This window comes from Crassostrea angulata, chromosome 6 (genome assembly GCF_025612915.1).
Source record: "Crassostrea angulata isolate pt1a10 chromosome 6, ASM2561291v2, whole genome shotgun sequence".
Taxonomy (NCBI): Eukaryota; Metazoa; Mollusca; class Bivalvia; order Ostreida; family Ostreidae; genus Magallana; species Magallana angulata.
Genome location: NC_069116.1, coordinates 48,547,532 through 48,570,452, shown reverse-complemented (window position 1 = coordinate 48,570,452; position 22,921 = coordinate 48,547,532). Strand labels below are relative to the sequence as shown.

The following is a 22,921-nucleotide window of genomic DNA, read 5'->3' as shown; positions in this document are numbered from 1 at the left end:
AGTAGTTGTTATAAAAACTCAAAGTTTGGTTTAGTATTTATATTACATTTTACTTAGTTTTATTTCAATTCATTTACCTTAAGAAATGCAAACATACATAAAATAGAGTTCGACCTGTTAATTCAAGAATGCACATTTTGTCTAACGCGTAAGAATTTCGATCGAAAGATTCATTCAGTAATGCAGTTGACCTCGATGAACTGAACACAATCATAAGAAGATGCTCCATGAACTGACCTCGATCTATTGATGTTGCATAATAGTAGCTAGGAAGACGGCTTGATTTATAAACAAGGTTGCGTTATAATGCGACCTCAATAGCAAGTTATGATGGCATTTAATGTTTTTCAGTCGCATTAAATTATTTTAATACAACCCTTTCTTTGTATTCGTGTTTGAAAAGCCATACTCAGTATTCTGAAGAAGAAGAAGAAGATACATTAACATTTAATAATTACGTTAAAAATATAAAACTAGACAAGGAGTTTACAAACGGCTTTCCCCAAATTTATTTGGAAATTAAATTTGCTGACGGTTTATAATTATGAAATTATGGTGTACAGATTCAAAGTATATTATATTTTGTAAAAATACAGAACTTTTTAATTATTTTACATCAAACTGATCATGTTGATTGTTTCTAGCTATCAATATATCATTATTGCCGATCATTCCTTTAAAAGGAATACTTGTTACCGTATGGTTTCTGCAGCTACAATTCATAAAGGTCTCCGTAATTGTGCAAAATATTTTTTTAAGTCCGGTTGACTTTGCGGTCATTATATTTGACCTCCTTAAAAATCTTATTTTATTCCGATGCAAAAACTAACCGTAAATAAATCAAAACCAGATAAAACACACTAAAATATTTACCAGTCGTCTTTTGGTCATGATGAGATGAGCTTGATGAATTTAGTACAGTATCGGTGTAAATAAGTGACCTTTCTACGTTCTATCACTATGTCACAATCAACAGATTTATTCATGGATACATTTGTCTGTAGGGTACCTCTGACTTATATTTTATGTTCATACCCTTTTTGATGCCTCAATATTTGTCGCTTCAGGTATTGGTCATTAATGGACTATACTCGGACTGTTCTATTTGTTATACCCGCACTTTCTAAAGAAAGTTCGGGTATATTTTTGTTACCCTGTTCCGTCCGTCCGTCCGTCCGTCCGTCCGTCTGTCACGTTTTACTTTCTCCAACTGCTCTTACATCTTATAAACCAGCAAACTGAACTCTTGGAGTTTGATTTGGGGTATCATGTTGTTTTGTAAAAAGGTTTCAAAAATTCTCTGTTAGTCCTGGGGGTCAAATAATTGGTAAAAAATGATGTTTTTTCACAAAAAACCTTCTTCCTCGAACTCCTCCTACATTTTCAACAGTAGACAAATCATCTTTTGGAATATGTTTTAGGGTATCCTATAGATGCGCAATAAGGTTTCGGAATTTTCAATTTTGTCCTGGGGGTCATTTAATGGCTGAAAAATAACGGGTTTTTTTTTTAAAATGGTTTAAAAAACGTCACTATTTTTGGCAGTAGCCAAATGATCTTGTAGAATATGATTGGGGGTGTCATATTGAGGTGTGATCAGGTTCCAGATTTTTCTTTTTATTAAGGGGATCAGTGGGCAACAAAAAATGACGTTTTTTTGCAAAAAAAGTATGGTTCCCAGAACTCCTCTTGCAACTTTTGGAGTAGCTACGTCATCTCTTGGGATATAATTGGGGCTGTCCTATAGATGTGCAATAAGGTTTTAAAAATTTAAATTTCATCCAGGGAGTCAAATAGTAGCAGAAAATTGACGTTTATCTCTAAAAAAAACATAGATTCAAGAGCTCCTCTTATGATTTAATGGATAGACACATCATATCTTGGGATATGATAGGGACTGTCCTATAGATGTGCAATAAGGTTTTAAAAATTTAAATTTCATCCAGGGAGTCAAAGAGTAGCAGAAAATTGACGTTTATCACTTCAAAAAAACATAGATCCTAGAACTCCTCTTATGATTTAATGGATAGACACATCATATCTTGGGATATGATAGGAACTGATCCATAGATGTGCATTACGGTTTTGAAAAATTAAATTTAACCCTGAGGCCTATTCTTCAAATCCACTTGCACTATTTTATTAGGTAAATAACAGCTTTAAGGTGGTGCGGGACACCTGCATATTGTAATGTATACTTCCTATTGAGATAAACAATACTGGCGTGCGACTAGATTTCGCCGAGTACCATTTCTTGCCAGTACATTCTGACGTCATTTTTCGTATATTGTGTTGATAAAATGACGTCACAATGTACTGGCATGAAATGGTACTCGGCGAGAACTGGTCGCACGCCAGTAAAGTATATTAAATATTAATTAAGTATTCATCCCCCAAATAATGTTACCTAACATTGAAGCGCAATGGGTTAGAGCGTTTACATGTCTGTAAGAGCATTGGGGTCCAAGGTGTATTTTTGGTAATTTTACAATTGATATAAATGAATTTTCATGGGGGGGGGGGGGTCTGGACCCCTCACTCCCACCCCTTCTCTAAATCTGTGCACACGATGATGTACATGTAGGCACACAGAAGCAAATCTAAAACCGGCAACCGCAACGGGGAAGGGGCATAATTTAATTTTTAATTTTGTTTGTAATAATTTTATAGACCATTGTACTTTCTATGACATGAAATGTTAAGATTATTGATTAACTGAAATTTCACTGCAAACAGTTCAACACCAAATTGCACATAAAGTGCTGCTCATGTGTACTATCATATGGAAAGGGGTCTCATCCGTCAGTTATGAAAATTATAATTTAAATGTATTACCGGAACTTTCATGTGGCCTTTATTTTTAATTAAACTGGTACAAAACAGTGTTATTTAGGGGCAAACACTTGGTGCGGGTATTACTGTCTAATGACAGCATCTAGTTTACTATGATACTATACATACCCATAATTTGGGTCAGTGAGCCGGGGTCATTTAGCACGCACTGTAGTAGTAGCACGATGCATAGCTTAACGTATTTTTTCGGTAACCAATCTCCATTAAGGGTAAGTTTGTTTTTCCTTTATACTTTAGTATTGTTTCTATATTTAAGACTTTAGGTATCTGTTTTTTGTATACGTGTTATATAAGGAATAAGGAATCATTCTTTGAGTATTATGAGGTGATAATTTTGGTCGGGGCGTGATCATATCCAATAAAGCCCGAAGGGCATTATGATAGATTTGATCACGCCCCGACCGAAATTATCACCTCATAATATTCAAAGAATGATTCCTTATTACTTATATTTATATAATTTCTAGCCATCGTACGATTAAATATATAAATATATATAAGCAAACCCCGCTGGCGCCTCAATTTGGCGTCATTTGTATTATGGGTTATATAGTACAAAATCGATACGTAGTGTTATCACAGGCAAAGACACTGGAAAATGTAAATATACAATAATATGTTCGTGTAAACGTTTTACATACTTGTTTATTTACCGTAGGGTTATTGTGCGTTTGTGTGACAATCGTGGATTACTAGTTTATTTGTGAGTTTATATTTTGTAGTTTTATACGGCGTTATTGGTCATACATTGACTGTTTTGTAATGTTAAGGGGTCTTATACACTTAACTTTATTGCATGTTAAGAGGTCTTATACGCTTAACTGTGACAGTGTTTGATAAAGTTCAGGGGTCTGTTACACTTAACGCGGAAAATTCCTATATTTAGTTTAAGATCCACTCCTGAATTCTCATTGACTGTCGCAAAATAAAATCGATAAAAGTAAGTAAAATGACGGACATATTCAACTTGTATTGCTGACCTGTACGTAAAAAACTATCTATAGACTGTTGCAACCGCTATTAAAATAAACAAGCACTATTGAAATAACACCACAATGAAATAAATTATTTCAATAGTGGTTTGGAATGTATTTTAATAGAAGAATCCCTTTGCAACCACTATTGAAATAAAACATTTTTTGAACTAATTATTTTAATAGTGGATAGGGATGTATTTCAATAGGAGATTCATTTTACAGCCACTATTGAAATTGCTACTTTCATAAAAATTGTTTTTTGAATCGTAGTTGGGTTTGATTTTCTATATCAATACATATTAATATTACATTGTTAAAATATAACTTTTTAGAAATTCTTTTTATCTAGCGAACAATTCCAAATACACAATTTAGGCATCATGGACTTGCAATTTAAAGTAATAATAACTGAGACGATGAAAGTAATGTACCAATGTTAGGATTTTCACTGCTGTGCAAAAATGAATAACCAATTCTCGCAGATTTACATACATAAAAAATTGTTAAGATATATTTTTTACCTTTTCCTTTCTATAGATATATCATGTTTCATGAAATTGTTAATCATTAGTACAAGAGTGACATCTTGTTAGTTGCTAGAACTGCTTGTCAAACACCCGGCATATTAAATATGCAATATGTTCAACTAATTCAACAAAACTACTGTAGAAATAAATATTGTCGTTTACTTTTACTTTCAAAGTTGGTGGGGGGGGGGGGGGGGGGGGTTGGGGATGTGACCATCCGTCTGACAGTCTTTAGTCTCTTATTCTGTTTGGGTGTACACTTTCGTTCATTACATGTACAACAGAAACAAATTATTTTAATAGTAGTTGGTGTGTATTTCATTATGAGAATCACTTTGCAACCACTATTGAAATACAAACACTATTGAAATAAATTATTTAAATGGTGGTTGGGGATGTATTTCATTACGTCCATTTTTGAAATATTTATTACAGTAGTGTTTGTATTTCAAAAGTGGTTGCAACAATTAGACTATATGTGATTCTTTGGATAAAATTAATCGCTAAACAACCGTAATGTTTGAATTCAGGAAAGAAATGCAAATGTAATTGACATTTATTTATGATTTGAGACGTAATCTAATCGAGAGTGAATTACTCCCGCATTATTTATGCACTAATAAGGATGACTTTTGGAGTTGTGAGTAAACGTTTTTCCTTTGTAACTCTTCCTTACCCGAAAAAAAAAATCGGGAAAGGGCTACATTAATGCAGCTTGAATTACTACATGATAAGATAAATAATCAAAGTATCCAATCCTTGTCTGTCGTACTTAATGTTCCAGGCAGTCTTTCATGAAAGAAGTTATCTAAATTGCCGAGCGATTTAAAAAAAATTATAATTATTTCACATATCTCAATTTATATTGTTTAATTCAAATATTATAATTTTTTTTATCTAAAGTGTATTAAAATGTTTTTTTTATTAATTACCCCATTACTGACGTATAAACGAGGCGAGGCTCATCGTCAGTCATATTTGTTTTAAAACAATCTACCTTTTTATGCACCTAGATATTTTTGGCAAATAAATTGTATCGGGCAAATGACGGCAAATCTAATGCGTAATGTAATTTTTTTAAACTGTAATGAGCACATTTCATATAAAATATATTTTAAAAGATAAATATGTACAGTCGGTTTATGCATGTCATTTTACAACTACTGCAATGCTCTCGAACATTTAAATGATATACTGTCAGATTTAAATGCAATGCTATGGAATGATAAAATGAAATTAAAGACTTAGTGATTTGGTATGCTATGATATTTAAACAAAAAACGCCTCTGCATATAGTGGAGTTACTAACATTAATATTTCTAACTATAATAAAACCAAAAGGTTACCACTTATCTGCAATGAAAACTATTATTCTTAAAAAATATATTTAAAAACCGAGTTGAAATTAAGTAACTGTACATGTTATGCTAAGGGTATGCAATGATGGTCGGATGAAACTCTATTGATATGATATGATATATACTCCAATGCTGTGATTTGAGATTTCAATGATATGGTATGAGAGTTAAATTCTATGCTATGCTATGGTATATGTTGTAAAAGACATGCTTGAAATGACTGTATATGTTATTTTTTCCTAAATGAAAAACTCTTTGTTTTCTGGCTCGTCTATTTATCATTAATGAATTAATAAATAACAAATAGCGTAATAATTGCGTTTTCGGAAAGTGCAAGGAAAATCAACACTTTTCATTTCCAAACAGTTAGAATGTTGGGCCTTATGGAAGAATCAACTTACGAGCTTTATATTTGGATATTTTAATTACCCTTGTAATTGCCATGTCTAGGGAATGCGACTCAACACGGTAAACATACATTTTTACTTTAAAAGTATAAACAAAATTAAGGCTTTCATACGTAAATTTTATATTCGCATTATTTCTAACCTATTTATTCCATATGCATTTGTAAGTTTTAGTCATTATTCAGACGCATTTAATTTTAGCCTTTCGATATCGACCAGGTATGGCGTAATATTTTGGCAAATGACTAAGTACGACAACAAACAAGATACCTACTTGGGCGAGGTACACAAAAAAGACAAAGCAAGCAGTCTGACATATCGCTCTTATTTTGTTACATGGGCTATACATGTAATTGTATATGAATCGCGGTTGAACTAAAAAAAACCAAGGCTTCTATTTATAAAGTTTCAAAATTTGACCAGTCCTGCAGTCATTCACAAAATTACATGTAAAGATAATAGCATCAGAAATCAATCATGGCTATAATGAATCCAACTGTTTTAAAAATTGATCGTGCTCGTTCAAATAGAAGTGGGGAAAACAAATTAAAACAAATTTAACCTCGAAAAAAGCAATTGATATTTGACAGATCTCTTTTAAAAGCTCTCAAAACAAGTGAATTTAAATGCAATAAAATACCATTACTTTGTAATTTGAGCTTCATCGATTCCAATCGCTCTGCGTTCTCTTTGTATTCAAGTGGAGAGTCTTTAACACCATCATCTCCATGAATTGCTACAGTTCCATACTTTTGTTTCATTCGGTTATAAACATCATCAAGGTGTTTAAATTCAAAGTCATCATCACAATACTTGTTCCACATAAATCTTATTCTTTCAATGTCTGCACCAACATGTGTTTCATCATCCGGAGGTTCATAATCCCATCCTCTTCTTGGGGTCGTTATACCAACACAGAAGTTCCGTAGGAATGTTAATACCAAGGACGTATCCAATTGGCTATAATCATTGATGTCTTTTAGACTCTGAAGGTCTTTTATGAGTGGTTCAGAGAAATGTTCATTGATAGATTTTGAATGAATAACAGCGTTCTCTTTCAGATCATTGACACTAAGTTCTCGTTTCAATATGTGAACTAAATAATTTAGAAGGTCGTTCAATTTACATGTTTTCTGACATGTCTCATCATGTTTGCCTGTGAAAGAGACCAAAAACAATAATTATATTCTCCTACTAAACTTGTTCAAAATATATCGGAATATACATGTAGCAATTAGCGTATACGTTTAATGTTCTTTCAAAAGAAATACTATTCATAGATATATACTTTCAATTATGTGAGTCCGGATTACCCCCACCCAAAAAAGAGGTAAATTATTTTAAATTTAAAATACGACGAAAGCAATGCTATTTTACGCTTGGTAATCGTATGCTTATCATTTTACTCCTTAATCTAATGCACAGTTCTAATTTACAAAATACCCTACATTAGCATAAACTTGTAAGTATTTGTGTTGTGTTTCTGCAAGAAATAGTGGAAACTGTAAGACTCCATAAATGCTACTACCCCGCTCTCCAGTGTATAGGTATTCCGGTGTACACCCCCATGGCAAGAGCTTGTGAAAATGTGTTGAGGAGATGTTATTTATTGTGGTTTTAAAAGGATTAACTTACACTGACTAAAGGTATATGTTTGCGTGCATAATATGCTCTGATTATTCACTATATGAAAGTATATAAACACAAACAGATATTTATTTATTTTAGCTGTGTCCTTCACATTGATGAAAAGAAACATTTCGAAGACATATAGGGATTTTTTGAATTTAATAATGAATAATTTTATGAATTAATGAATATCAAATAGTTCAGCAAAAGGTGATGCAAGGTGAACGTTCTTAACCTAATTTATATTAACATGATTGCCAAAAAAATAAGTGCATGTATACTTTGAAACATGTTCTGCACACATTAGGCCTATAAAATAAATTGTATTTACCATCAAGCGTCCCTTTTATATGGAACAAGGACTTACGCCTTTGCTCCAATCAAACAAGCTAATAAACTCAAGTCTAATAATTGCTACATGTACTCAAAGAATATTGCTAAACATAAAACGTTATAGGGTTGGGAAAAAATTAAAGAATTAATAAAAAGTAAAAGCTTCAGGATGTGGATATACCGGTATGATGTATTATCTCAATTATATAAGCTAGAAATGTTGTCTCATGTTACGTTTATAAATAAGGTATTAGCATAAGCTATTTATGAGGTTTAAAGCAAAAGCTACATTGATGCTCGAATTAAAATTTAAGTTATCTTCTTATTTTATTTGTTTAAACAATGTTATTTTCAATAAACATATGTTAAATTTACCTCTCGTCGTTTTATCCTTTTCATAGCATATAACAGGCTTAGGATATACTGGCTCTTTAATAAATAAATAAAATTGCAATATATTACAAAAACAAAACATTTGATTTGCTCCAGATATCCAGGTGACATCGATGATTTTAAATTGTTATGCAAATACTTCGATATTGGCTTGTTTTTTTTTATGAATTTGAGTCATAGTGTAAAAGAGATCAATAACTGCATGTCATCAAACCTCCATTATTCAGAAATGACGCATACATGTAACACTGATCGATCAAAGAAGTGTTTCCGATATGGTTACTCGTCAAAAACAACGAAGTGTAAACAAAGAATTAGGGTCCTCCTAGAAAGCAGTTAAAATTTAGCTGCGTTTATCTAAACAATTCTATTAAAGTTTTTATTTTAAAATATAATAATATTGTTGCAGATCCGCTGTCCGCGAGATCATAATTGATCTCCGTTGTAAGAGCGTTTTTTTTTCAAGCGTACAAATCATATGTTCTGAGATATTATAGTTTAGACGCTTGAAAACCAAATGCTCTTCGTTGTAAAAGCTTCAAAATTATAATTTTGTCGATCACAAATATAATCTTGCAGGGTCGATGTCTGCAAGATTATACATGTAATTGTAAGTTTGAACCACATTCTTTCATGCAAACAATTATAAATTTTCGCTGGCTACGATAAGTATTATCTTGTCTTGCATATACATATTATAATAATGACGTGGATTTCGATAAAAATAATTGTTGTTGGGTGACCTTTTTATCATCATTTTGAACCAGAACACAAACATGTTTTGATTATAAACGATAATTATGCGGGAAAAAGTTAAAATTAGAACTATTGTGAAAAGATAATAATCACGTATTTTGGTTGAGTTGGGTGAAATTATTATATTTGTCAATTATATAGGAAAACACAATTACATGTATTACATACCCTACGGGTTCAATACTTTTGTATCTTAAAATCAAAGTATGAACAAGTTGGAACTGACGAATTTATGATTAATTCCTGTTTATATTTTACCTTTTATTGTTTATTAGTTTACAGACACATCAAACATCATTTATCCATCAAATTAAGCTACTGATAAAGAAAATCGTTTTCTTTCTATGAACTCATTTCTTGATAATTTTAAAATCACAAACTTTACATTTCTTGAATGTTTATATTAGACAAAGTTAAAGGTAAACACAAATGTAAAACCATTTCCATTGTGTAAAAACTTATTCATATGATAAACAACCTAGATAAAATATGATAGAAACAAATGTTTGTCATTTTGAATGTTGACGATGTCCACCAAATAGCGTAATTACTAATATATCAAATAATATAATTTTTTTGAAATTCACCAACAAGCTAATTCATTCCAATAAATTCCTGCCAAATTATTTAATAATAAGTCTTAGATATCATAGCATATGGATCCTTCAAGTTACATGAACATTGTAATTAAAATGCAAATGAAATTCAAGAGTCGTTACAAAATGTTTAAAGATCGGTACAAGATAAAACTGTATAATGATTTTGCCATGAAATATTTTGTTTTGTAATATGGTTACATTTTGTATAACAAATCAGCAGTTGCAATGTGTCACAGATTACAAAAGCTAATGAACTTCATCTGGAGTTTAAGGAGAAAGGGGGTATTTTAAATCAGACTGTCAATCATACTGATACATGTATATACCGTGCGGGTAGGTTAAGACAACTCCAAGTTAAATGACCGTTGATATTATGATCAATTTAAACCTTTTTATTTTTATGAAAACAGTGCTGAATATTAATATCAAGTGAATGTGTTCGCCATGATACATGTATATTATTTTTCTACTTTGGAATCTTGTCGATCTTTGAAACTGCCGTGCCATGGTATCACGTGAAAGTTAAAAATAGATAACTTTTACCTTTTCAAAAAATCAAAATGTGTACCACTACCCCGAAGTTCATTTGTATGAACTATACAATAATTCGATCGGCAATAAGTTCATTTTTAATAGTTTTACCGCTACAATCCTATTGTTAATCAAATAAAAAAATATTGTCATTATTTATATGAAACCCTCATTGAAAATAATTCGTATTTTTTATTTACAGCAACGAATCGTGGGATTCTAGCAGCACTTTTCAAGTAGTTTAAGTTATATGCTTTTGAAATTTGCCTTATTCAACTTTCATAATATTCGGAGTTGTGATACATTTTTGCCTTTTTTGTACTCACTGACCCATAAATGTCTATCTGCTTACCTTATAACACTCGCTAATAAAACAAAATATCTATTTAGGCATGCTAAAGCAAAGGGCCGTAACTCGCTTTTCTCTATTTTTATATGTCTCTGACGTCATGCGTATTTTAGGGATGAGGGGTTGTTGTCTTTTACGGCTTATTACTCGACGAATACGTACGATATGTTCGGGATGTTAAAGGAACCAGTTTGCGAAATGACCGAGCACATGCCTTTCACTCTACTTCTGGAGAAACATGTGTTTTAACAAAGGAAAAAAAGTTAAAAGAGAGCGGTACATGTAAGTGTGTTTTGTCTTTTTAAATGCAAAGGCACCCTTTTTACTTGATAGATAAAATATATAATACTTAATGTTGTTAATTATTAAAAGAAATGATGTAAGGACGAAGGACAATATGTATATTTTAACGAAATAATATGTGGTGTGCTGATAGCCTCGTTTCCGTTCAAAAATGGCGGCTCCCATATTTCACACTGATTTTCACCTTTTTTCACTGGATTATCTTTGATCAAATATTAAGATTTAAATTTCGACATGTCAACAGAGGAAATTCGAAATGCATATTGAATTAATTATGGTAGGCGTTTTACACATTGTAATGACATTCATTCACTACTTACAACAGATCAAGAGTATGTCAAAGAGTACTCATCTTTGTGAGGTAATTGAAAGAAGAAGAGCGGAATTTTTTGTTCCCAAACTTTCCTTTGTAAGGAAAATTTTGGATGGCCGTTTAGCCAGCAACACATGTTCAGATAATGCCAGGAAACTACATTTTTGGCAAATTTGTAAAAGAGATTTATGGTGATAACAACCATCTTAAAGCTAGAGACATTTTCGAAAAGAAGGTAGAAGACTACCTGTACTAGGAAACAGAGTTCATCGAAACGTTGATAGAAGATATTGCTGACGAAATTTTTTTTTCAAGCGTGGAAAAAAATCATTGGATTCCTAGATATCCAAAGTAGCATTTTTGAAATAAATAAGGCATTGATTGAAAATGGAGGAGGAAAAATGACAATTCTGGATGACTGTGATGATATCTGCTAAATACCCCCCCCCCCCAAAAAAAAAATGCCACTCATAACCAATAAAGAAGCCTTAAACATGTATGAAAAAATGAAAAATTACAATGTCCCTCTATGTAATTTTTTATTTTTTAAAGATTATAAAGGAGTAAATGAAAGTATCAATTCAGATTCTCTCGTTGGAAAATTAAGACGCACAAATGAAAATTTTAAAAAAAACATAGAACTGATTTTGAAGCTGCAATATTTAAAATTCCGGTAGGGACAGTAACTGCACGAGGTGCTAAAAAGACGATTATGGCAACATTTGAGTCCGAAGCAGTTAATTTGATATAAATGTCTTTAAGCAACACATTAAAGGAACAATATGAAAAAATAAAGTATAGAGAACTTCTTTGTGAAGAGAAAATAAAAGTGTCTAAACATTTACAGCAAAATAAAGTCAAAGAAATAAAAGAAAAAGAAAATAAATTAAAAAGAGGTTGATGAATGGAAAGCAAAAACAAAAAAACTTAGGTATGAGAATTTACTTCTCAAGAGAAAAAGAAAACGAGATAAAATATAAATAAAAACAACTAGAAATTATCAGAAACTGGAGAGATATTGCTTATATTTGCTAACAAAAGAAAAAGAAAGATCAAAGGCATTGTCTGAATATAAAATTATGCAGATTGAGCTTACAAAACTACAATCTGTTTCTCAAGAGACAAAACCAGAGGGTAATGATGACTCTGCAAAAGAATTACTGAAGTTAAAAAGTGATATCAAAGCCCTGGAACATGAAAAACATTATTCGTTGAATTGTTTGGATGATGATGTTCAAATGAAAATATTTGATGTAGATTCTGGATCATTTACCCCAAGGTTTGAGAATGTATAATGAAATAGACCTCTCTAAATGTTGCCAACAAAAACATCCAATTAGTTATTGAAAGTGTTTTAAAGTTAGGAAAAAAGTAGCGAATAAATTGCCATCAAGACAAACAGTGGACATCATTGTGTGTGAAAATGTAGCAATTGGACAACAACACATTGGTGTGAAACTCTAACAACAGAAAAACTTTTGTTTGTATGGAGATGAAACGAGATAGAAGGGCAAGACTTACCAAATATTCCTTGCAAGCAATGAAGAAAATGAGGTATTTTGCCTGGGACTAAGAGACATGCAACATGAAGCAGTCTCAACAACATTGGACACTTTCAAAGAAATTCTCAATGACATATCATCTGCTTGTGAGGAAATGATAATCAATGAAGGTGTATCAGTTGGTCATACAATCATAAGCAACATCCAAAGTTTCAAGTCTGATAGGGCTAAAGTAAACATATCAGTCACAAAACTTCTGCAACAGTATAAATCCGAAGTTTTGTCTAATGTTAAAAAGGACTGAAAAGTACTCAGTAATGAACAAAAACTCGTTTGCAGCAAAGTAAATAAATTCTTTTGTGCACTTCATCTTCTTTTAAATATGGCAGAGTGTACATCACCTATTCTCAAAAAATTTGAAGATAAACAAGGAAATTCTGAATATAATGTTGTTGAAGATCCTGAAACTGACCCGGAAAGTGAGTGTTATATTTAAACAAGAGGCCCATGGGGCCACATCGCTCACCTGAGCAACAATGGGCGTTCAAAAGATAGTGTGCCATATGGCCCTCGGTAGAATAACAAAAAAATAAATATTGTAAAGTATTCGAATTTTACACTTATTTTTGCATACACGTAATCTTTGAAATTGTACCTTCATAAAATACTGTTTTTACACAGAATAAGAAAATTCTACGCAAGATATAGAACTAAATATTTGGTAGGCGTACACTGTTATATAACTTCTAATTCCCTGTATTTTCGTTCTGCCACCCTCCCCCACTTAATAAAGCGATCAAAATATATGAGAGCATATAGGTACATTATCCTCCTCAACTACTTACTAGTTATTGTATTTTTTTAAAATACAATAGTTATTGTATTTTATCAAAAAAATCCTACATGTATATATGTGAAGAAGAAAATTGCACCTCAATGCGCTCAATTTCTCAAATTAAAAATATTCAACAATTTAATTTGTCTTCTCCATTATAATGAAATGAATGTTGTTTACCTCGCGTAAACTCGTGACTTTTATAACTTTACTCACACTTGATTGATGAATACACTGGAATGAAAAATGTTGTCACGTAACATGTTAAAGAGCTATAAAAATCAATGTTACCGTATTGACAGGCACATCACTCTAATTTACTATGGCCCACCCATTTTTTTCATTTTTATTCAAAAATAACAAAAGGCTACAAACCAGGATAATTTTCCGCTGTAATATTTTCTAAGGAATAGCGATAATTCTTTTATCCCCGCAACAGAAATGTGTCAGAACTATGGAAACTGTTTTAACGATGTCGTTTTTATTTACTCACATTTCACATTATTCATTGTATAAAGGGGGCCCCAGAGAGTAGTTATATACAGCATATCATTCTTTAATTTTTTGTGTACAAGTATATAACATACTCTTAATTCATATAGAATTTCTAATGATCAACCAAAATTTCAGTGTCAATCGTAGAATTATAAGATGAGCTCAAAATTTTGCTAGGTTTGAGTCATATTTTGTTCACATGAGTTTATTACATTCAGCTTAAGATTTTTAACTTAGCATTTCCTATTCAGCATTTAAAATGGAAACAAGAGGCCCATGGGCCACATCGCTCACCTGAGCAACAATGGCGAACTACATTGACTTAACACACTTTACGGTCAGACGCGACCTATCTTCCATTATTTTCTATTTTTTCCTATCTCCACAATGTGAAGATTTCATTCCATAATTATATTTTCCTGTTATATGATACTTTTTTAATTTAGATTTAAAGTGTTCAATTGAAAATATATACTATAAATTTATTTATAAGCATTCAAATGCATTTTGCATGCTATTGTAAGGAAATAGCCCTAAAAATAGCCTGGTAATAAACCTTGAATTTTTTTGGGAATTTACAGGTTTAAATGTTAATAAATAAGGAATAATTTATCAAGGAAAATTATATAAAATTGAGGAACGTCTCGTAAGTCCTTTAATAATTAAGAACAGTAAAATTTAATATTTAGCAAAGTTAAGTACCATGATAATTTTCTGACCTAAAACTCAATATTTTATAAAGGGGTAGGGGTGAAAATATATTGTGATATATTAATTATATGTAACACCGGTATATTATTTCCTACAGTTTTTGCACATATGTGAAAAGTATTAGCTCATATAAGATAAAAAAAATCATACATATCCTAAGACGTATATCAGTTAAAAAATCAGCACCCATTGTGAGCCTACCTTATTGTGTCTAATCATAATTTGAACATGTTGAATCTACACAATTAAAGGATGCCAACATTTTATTTCATTAATATGTTGTCTTAGAGGCCATGCAATGCATATTTATTTTATATGATGAAAATACTGGAAAATGTAGTTACCATTTACCTGCAATATTTCTTGTTTGTTATATTGGTATTTATGAAAAAAAATATCGAACTTAAATTAGTGTAATTTTCATTTTCCACATCTAAGTGAATATTTTAAGTGTGTTTATTTAAGATGCCAAGCTCTATGAATATACCATGCAGATGAGATACATTTCATTTTCACAGCTGATATCTCATATGTGAAAGTTAACAAAGATTGACGGACAGAGAATTGCCAGCTAGTCTGAAAGGCAGTACGCAGTGTTTGAACTCTGTGGCAAAAGTTGCTAAGGCTACAGTAAAAAACTTAATTGGTCTTCACTTAAATAATTGTTTACCTGATGTAAACTTGTGTGACGTTTTATATCCTTACTCACTTAATCGATAAAAAACATTTGACTGGAAAATGTTGTCACATGATGTGTTAAAAAGCTATATAATTTATTGTATTGTCAGGCATACAGGTATCAGTTCTGTACTAAGGCCCATTAATTATTTCAAATTCCCTCAAAAACAACAAACGGCTACAAACCAAGATGATTTTCTGCTGCAATATTTTCTTTAAAATAATGATAATGCACGGATATCCTCATAATTATAATGTGTCAGAACTGTTTAAAAGAAGTTTTTATTTACTCGTTTGAAAAATACCAAAATTATTGCAGATTTCAAATAATTTATCAAATGAGAAAGGACCCCAGAAAGTAGTTATAGTACATCATCCTTTTGATTTTTCTGTACACAAGTATATAATGTTTAGCACGACAATTCCAATGATCAACTAACATTTCAGCGTCAGTCGTAGAATGATAGGTAACTTTTAAAAACTTATCCAATTTGTTTAATTTCATTTTTTTTAATGCATTCATACATTATATAGATAAAATGTTTTGTAATTGAGTTAGCCAGGTGACACAAAATCAGTTTTTGCACTGTGTATTTTCGGGAAATTAGTCCTACCCTATGACCCAATTACAAGAGTTTTTAGTTCTGAAGATAACTGTAAACAAACGGTTTTGCATTAATTTGGCAGAGTTATTAAATAATTACAAGTTACCTTCTAATTTTATTATCAACAAGAAATGTAATGATTATCGAATGTAATTTATGTGTTTGCATCACCGGTATTTATCACCTCTAAAGGTATCACACCGGTAATCGGCCAATCAAAATGAACTTAGTCAATTGTAGTTCCATATATTCTTCAGAATTATTTTTTTCCTTGACTGCATTTTTACATTTTCCTTTACTCAGTTTTAAAATTTTTTGTACCACTGAGTAGGATATTTCATGTATTTTGTTAGGTGATGATCTTTTTTCACAGGGACTACTTCTTTCAGGGCACATGCAGCAGCTTCCTGGGGAGTGTGCAGTCTGTTTACATACAAATGGAAAACACGTGGTTTTGAGCGTAGACCTGTTTGGAGCTAGATATTTTGAGAAAATGCAGTATCGCTTGCCCTTTTTATGGTGTTAGCTGATGAGATAGGTAACAAACAACATTTCCTCCGAATATTTTGTCATGAGGAATACAAACTGATTTTTAAGAATGATTTCCCCTCTATAGTGTTATATAGTGAAAACAATTACCGGTGTGATACCTTGAAGATAAGACAGTCGCGGGTGCTTAATCAAAACAGGGTTTAACTGAGGCTGTGAAAACGTCTTTTCAAATTCATAAACATCTTTTTATTGTCTTTGGATTTAATTTACACGATTATGAACTCGGAATACATGGCTACTTCAAATTCTCTTTCGAAGGAAATTCCAGCGAAGTTACCGATCAAAAACTGATTATTTCAACCAAAGTCGCTCCCTTGTTTGATCCTTGTTGACACAATTAGAAATTAATAAACAATAAAAACAGAGGGAAATGCACTTTAGTACGTTGTTAATGCATCAGATTTTATCATTTTTGCAGGTAAACAATCAACTGCCTATTTACCGAAGTCAATGTTCCAAATACAAGGCGATTGTTTCCCAAGTTAAAAAGCAAAATGAAACAAAAAAATCAAAACAAGCTAAAACCACCCTCACAAGTGAAAATGACAACGCGTTGAAATATTTAACATCAATTTACTTCACAATAATCGGCACCAATGTTATTTCCATGTTTCATAGATTATATTCGCACGTGAACTGTTGCACAACAAACTGCCTGCTTCAAACAACGAACCTCGTTTTCGAGATGCGGTAGACTGGCGATGCCTTTCATAAGACCAGTCTATCGCAATGAATTGCCAGTCTACGATATATAGAATAAAGAGCCATTCTTTATTAGTATTTTTGCAATTATCTCAAATTTGGAACATAATTTTCCTATAATTTTTGCAATTTATATTTTCCTTTCCCTAAGGATGATTTATGCTAAATTACGTTAAGATTAACTCACTAGTTCTTGAGAAGAAGATTTTTTTAAAATGCACCCTCCTTTTTTACAGTTTCGAGGTTTTCTCCGCTTTGAATACAATCTGGCCTTTTATTTTTGCAATTTATATTTACCTTCTTATAAGGATGATTTGTGCCAAATTTGGTTAAATTTGGCCAAGTGGTTTTAGAGAAGATCAAAATGTAAAAAGTTTACAGACGGACAGACAGACGGACGGACGGACGGACAGACGGACGACGGACAACGGGTGATCAGAAAAGCTCATTTGAGCTTTCAGCTCATGTGAGCTAAAAAATGAATGACCTCAGATCTGTGTACAAACATAGAATTGTGAGCAAATCTCTGTATATTGCTTATAATTCGAAGCTTAACACTCAAATATGGTAAGTTGTGATGAAGTGGAATTCAGTTTATGTCAGTTTTGTATTTGTTTGTGTAAATAGTTGTAATTTTGGACCAAGTTGTGTTCCATATTTGTTAATCGAGAGTGTTCGGTATTAGGGTTATTTTTAGTATAACCGGTTTGGTGAGTGAGAGCAGTGGCTGCTTGTCAAGTGTGCGGCCACGTTGTTGAATTCGTCCTCCAGTTTGTTAATTTTGGCGAAGTCCAGAAGTTAGTCTGGTAGACGGGTAGCCTTAAATTACTGTAAATCTGATTGGGCATTTGCTTTTCTCCAGCCGGTAAGTTTTTTGTATATATTTTGTCAGTTTCATGATATATTTACGAGGGTGTGGTCTTTGTTATTTTCGTTGTATAAATGAGTATGTCTATAGGTTTTAGAATAGGTAATTATTGTTTCAGTGCAGGGATAGTTATATCGTTACAGCCGGTGGGTCAGTGGTGCAACGTCAGTTGAAGGCTTGCTTAGCGTAGCATATGTGGGGCAGGACTAGGACCGAGAGTCAATAACGGAGCAGAGCGTGACGCAAGTGGGACGCACGGGAGCTCGTGTTTGATGGACGTTTGTGGTTAGGAGGCCCTGTGTGGATAGTCTTCCAGTGAGAGACCTTCGAGTCCGGGACTGGAGACGGAACGTTTTGTTGATGTGTTTTGTGTGCTATGGAGGCCCAGTGGTGACTATTTTAGGGTGGCTTTTGCAATTATTTGAAGCCAAACTTTCAATTCTATTTTATGATTAAATGATTTATCAGTTTACCTAGTGATAAAAGTTGATTGTTTAATTACAGATAACATTCCAATTTACTTTTTCTGTGAAGTTACATATAACAGTATTGGTAATTTGATTTGTTGGTTTATTCCTTTACATACTGTTATAGCTATATTTAGCCAACGTTTAAAGCATTTGTTTCATATATATATATATATACTGACAATTGAATGTGTTGAAAATTTAATTCACTGTTGTTTCATTGTCAGTGTTGATTGATTAACTTTTTAAAGTTATATTTTCTTTCTTAGTGAGAGAGTGAGACTGTGTGTTTGTGAGTGTGAATCTCTTCATATTCTATTATTTGTATTTGTTTTGTTGATAAATAAATTCATTTTGTTTTGTTTATTTTACTGTTTGTTGTTTTCGCTATCACCCCCACAAAATCCAAAAAGAACTTCATTACATAAGTAAATAGAAATTGTATACAATTATACACAAGAAACATGCACTATAACAAATAACACAATTTATTTTTCAAAATGAATCATATGCATGTATATACCTACATATTTCCGTCAGCGATATTAAACTCTATTTTAACTGAATAAACTCGAGAAAATGCCGAGCATCTCAACAAAACATATTGCATTATTCTACTATTACGCAAAAGATGATACCGAATTACCGATAGCCTGAATGAATTGCATTTTAATTCTTTCTTAATACATCAGATGTTGCTTAATTTGCGCAGGTAAACAGTAAACTGTTTGATTTACCGAAGTCTCTGTTTGATTCGATACGTAAAAATCAGGAAATACAAGCGACAGTTCCCAGGTTAACGTAATCTCAGCGAGATTCGTCGAGACTGAAAATATTTTGACGGACGTCTCTTCCGAATCTCAGACCAGTGCCACACAAAATGATTCGGGAAAATTTGCCCCAACTTCGGCCGGTTGTTATGTTAGAAATACGCTGAATTAAATCATCTGCTTGCTTCAACTTTTTACTTTGAACATCCCTTTAACTCCCTATCAACATAAAATGTTTGGTTCCTACGGTTAAAAGATTTATATCCCACAAAATATGAACTTGTTTATTTTTCAATTCATTTCCACACTCATTCACATCTCCAATGCTGAAGAGTTCCAGTCAAGGTCATAAATAGACTGTATCAAAATATGTCGTATTCGTAGTTTTACATAAAAAACTATAATAGGGCAAACAGAAACCTTATAAATGCATTTAGATGTCAAGTTATTTGCCAAAATAATAAAATATGGAATTTATAATTAAAAAAAAGGAAGTATCCGGTATTTATAACCAAACCTTTTAATTTTATAATGAAATATTCATAAAATGATAAGGTTGAAATTTTTGAGTACCACATATTCTGAAACAGGCTATTTGTGACACGCATTATTTTGCAGCATTATTTTCAGCGAATACAAATATACTGGTCCATCAAATATCCTGAAATTTTAATGAGATTGGCAGATTGATAACTGCCAATCTTTTGTTTTGCCCATGCCAAGTCTTGCCTACCCATTTAACCGGATGCCGAACCCAACGTTATTAAACTGATTGAAACACGCCTTTCCTTTATTATTATTTTCGTAATTACTCAGATTTGAAACAGAATTAGCCCTTAATTTTTGCTATTTATATTTTCCTTACCATAAGGATAATTTATGCTAAACTACGTTGAACTGGAATCAGTAGTTCTTGAGAAGAAGATTTTTAAAAATGCACCCCCCTTTTTCTACAGTTTCAAAGTTTTCTTCGCTTTGAATAAAGATCGGACTTTTATTTCTTCAATTTATATTTGCCCTCCCATAAGGATGTTTTGTGCCAAATTTGGTTGAAATTGGATAAGCGGTTTTTGAGAAAAATGTAAAAAGTTTACAGACGGACAGACGGACGAACGGACAGACGGACGACGGACAAAATGTGATCAGAATAGCTCACTTGAGCTTTCAGCTCATGTGAGCTAAAAAGCGAAGCTAAAACATTAACTTTAATGAGATGTTGCTCAAAATGTTTCTCTTATGGAGGCAATGAGAAATGTTGTGCATTTTCAGAATTCAATTGTATTGCAGTTAAAGGGATGAAAAAGTAGAATTTATTCCATTCCATGGAAACAGATTCATTGTAATCTTTGTATTGCTGAGGTAGTTTGCTACCACAGAGACACAATCAGTACATTTCTAAACAATGTTCATGGAGTTACAAACAATCTGCATAATATAATTGCTTATTTAATTACGAATCCAGTTTACTTCGCTGCCTGCAAGGTGTAGGAATTGATATCAATATTGATAACTGCATCGTTTTGGAGAATTATGGAAAAGAGCCTCAATATTTGAGACCTTAACACCTTGAAAGACAGAGCACAGATGCATCAGGATTTGTGAATGGAGATGAGTACCCATTTGACATAAACTTGTTTCCGTTGCCTAAAGAGAACATTTACCTAGAGGAGCATACATTTAATTAACCTTCTGATGAACTCAAAGATCAAAGCAAATATGTTGTTCCACACAATGAAATGAGTGAGAGAGTGTTTGGAATGTTAGACAACTTTATAACTTTTCGCCCAAATGCATCAATCATAACAAATGAGGCATTCATAATGTTTTCATTTAACAAAACATCCAAATAGTTAGATTCTTTACCAGATCAAGAAAAACACGAGCTGATCATGATAAATAAGGGTATTTCGGAAGGAAGGGACCCTAGAGCACAATTAAAAAGGCGGTGCCATGACATTGTTTTAAAGCAAAGACAGATTTTAGAAGAAAAAAAGGTTGCACTTGCTAAAAAAGAGCAAAATTTACTTGCATAGCGGTAGAAACAAACAAATGAAATAGCATATTATGGGCTTTGGCAGTCGAGGGAAAGAGTTGATGCAGCACTCGGTGAGTTGAAAAAGAGATTGGAAAAAGGAAAGCACTTGAGGCTAAACTTCGATTTAGACAAAAGATGTTGAAGCTAAAATATGATAACAAAGAGGTTTTCAAGTTTAGCTCCAAAGGTGAAAAACATCCTATTTCTATATTAAGCGAAAACTTGCTGAAGCTTATAGATGCTGCTTATCATGGCCCACATACTGAACCACAAAGAATTAGGACTCCTTTATTGGTTGGGAGAAGGGTTAAACATAGATTTTCAAATGGCAATTACATAGGAAGGGTTATAAGTGTTATGCCAGGTTTTGTGAACTTCTATAATATTGTGTCTGATAATGATGTGGCAGAAGATGGAATTACAAAGTGTGTGTACACTTACAAACTTTTGAATGATCATAAAAAGGGTGATTTTGAGATTATACCAGAAGAATCAGTTGAATGTATGGCAATTCGGTTGTTTTTTCTGTTGTTGAAAATATTGGAAAAGACCTTCACAGTTGTGAATTTCCTACTTGACGGAATAGTACATTTTTATTTCTTTTTTACTAAAAAAAAACGATTTTGTTTCCAACTAATTACATTGTAGGTAATATTGAAAACTGATAGAAGTTGCATGCTTGTCTAGTTTTTTTTTTCTCAATTCAGACTTCACATTTCTATATTGGTGCTAGTATTTATAGATATAATTTTTATGTAATTGCTAGTATTTATAATACACTGTATGATAATTATGACAATTGCATTTACTGTTCATCACTGAAAATAAAACCTTAACGTTTCAATTTATTAAAGCAATACATTTCATTAATCATTCAATTTGTTTAAAATTTAAAATATCTTAGAAAATTTGCTTTTGCTTGATTTCAAACATATTAGCAGAGATTTCATGGTTCCCGAGTAAAGACTACCATATACTGTTCTGATTAATTTATAAACAGGTTATTATGTATAAGTTAAAAGTATTACTGAGATTTTCTTGTTTATTTATTGATTTACAAATATCACATGAATTAACATTTTTTTATTCTATTTACAGACATTGCATGGGGCCAGAGATCTAGCTGATCGACCAAAACAGACTGAAGTTTTCATTTTTTGTCAATTATAAAATTATAAAATAAAATTTTATTTTCAATGAAATTTCACACTGGGTATTGTTGTTTTATCAATTCTCTTGAGTTTTGTACTAAGAAAAAAAATCTGAGTGGTTTAAAGGTACATGTATGCAAATGAAGGTAACATTTTATATGTAAAAATTCAATTGTAAATGTTAAAAGTGCAAACTTCAAAAACATTTTAAAAATAAATAAT

At 31.9% G+C, this 22,921-nt stretch overlaps 1 protein-coding gene across 1 annotated transcript in view; it reads right to left on the bottom strand.

Annotated features, from left to right (window-relative positions):
- The window catches only part of LOC128187251 (uncharacterized), a 65,625-nt gene that overhangs the window by 4,596 nt on the left and 38,108 nt on the right, over positions 1-22,921 (bottom strand). The window contains exons 10-11 of the mRNA XM_052857550.1: positions 8,460-8,513; positions 6,769-7,278 (exon numbers count right to left, since the gene is read on the bottom strand). Of these exons, the coding sequence (XP_052713510.1) occupies positions 6,769-7,278; positions 8,460-8,513 (564 nt within the window). The remainder of the gene's footprint in view (positions 1-6,768; positions 7,279-8,459; positions 8,514-22,921) is intronic.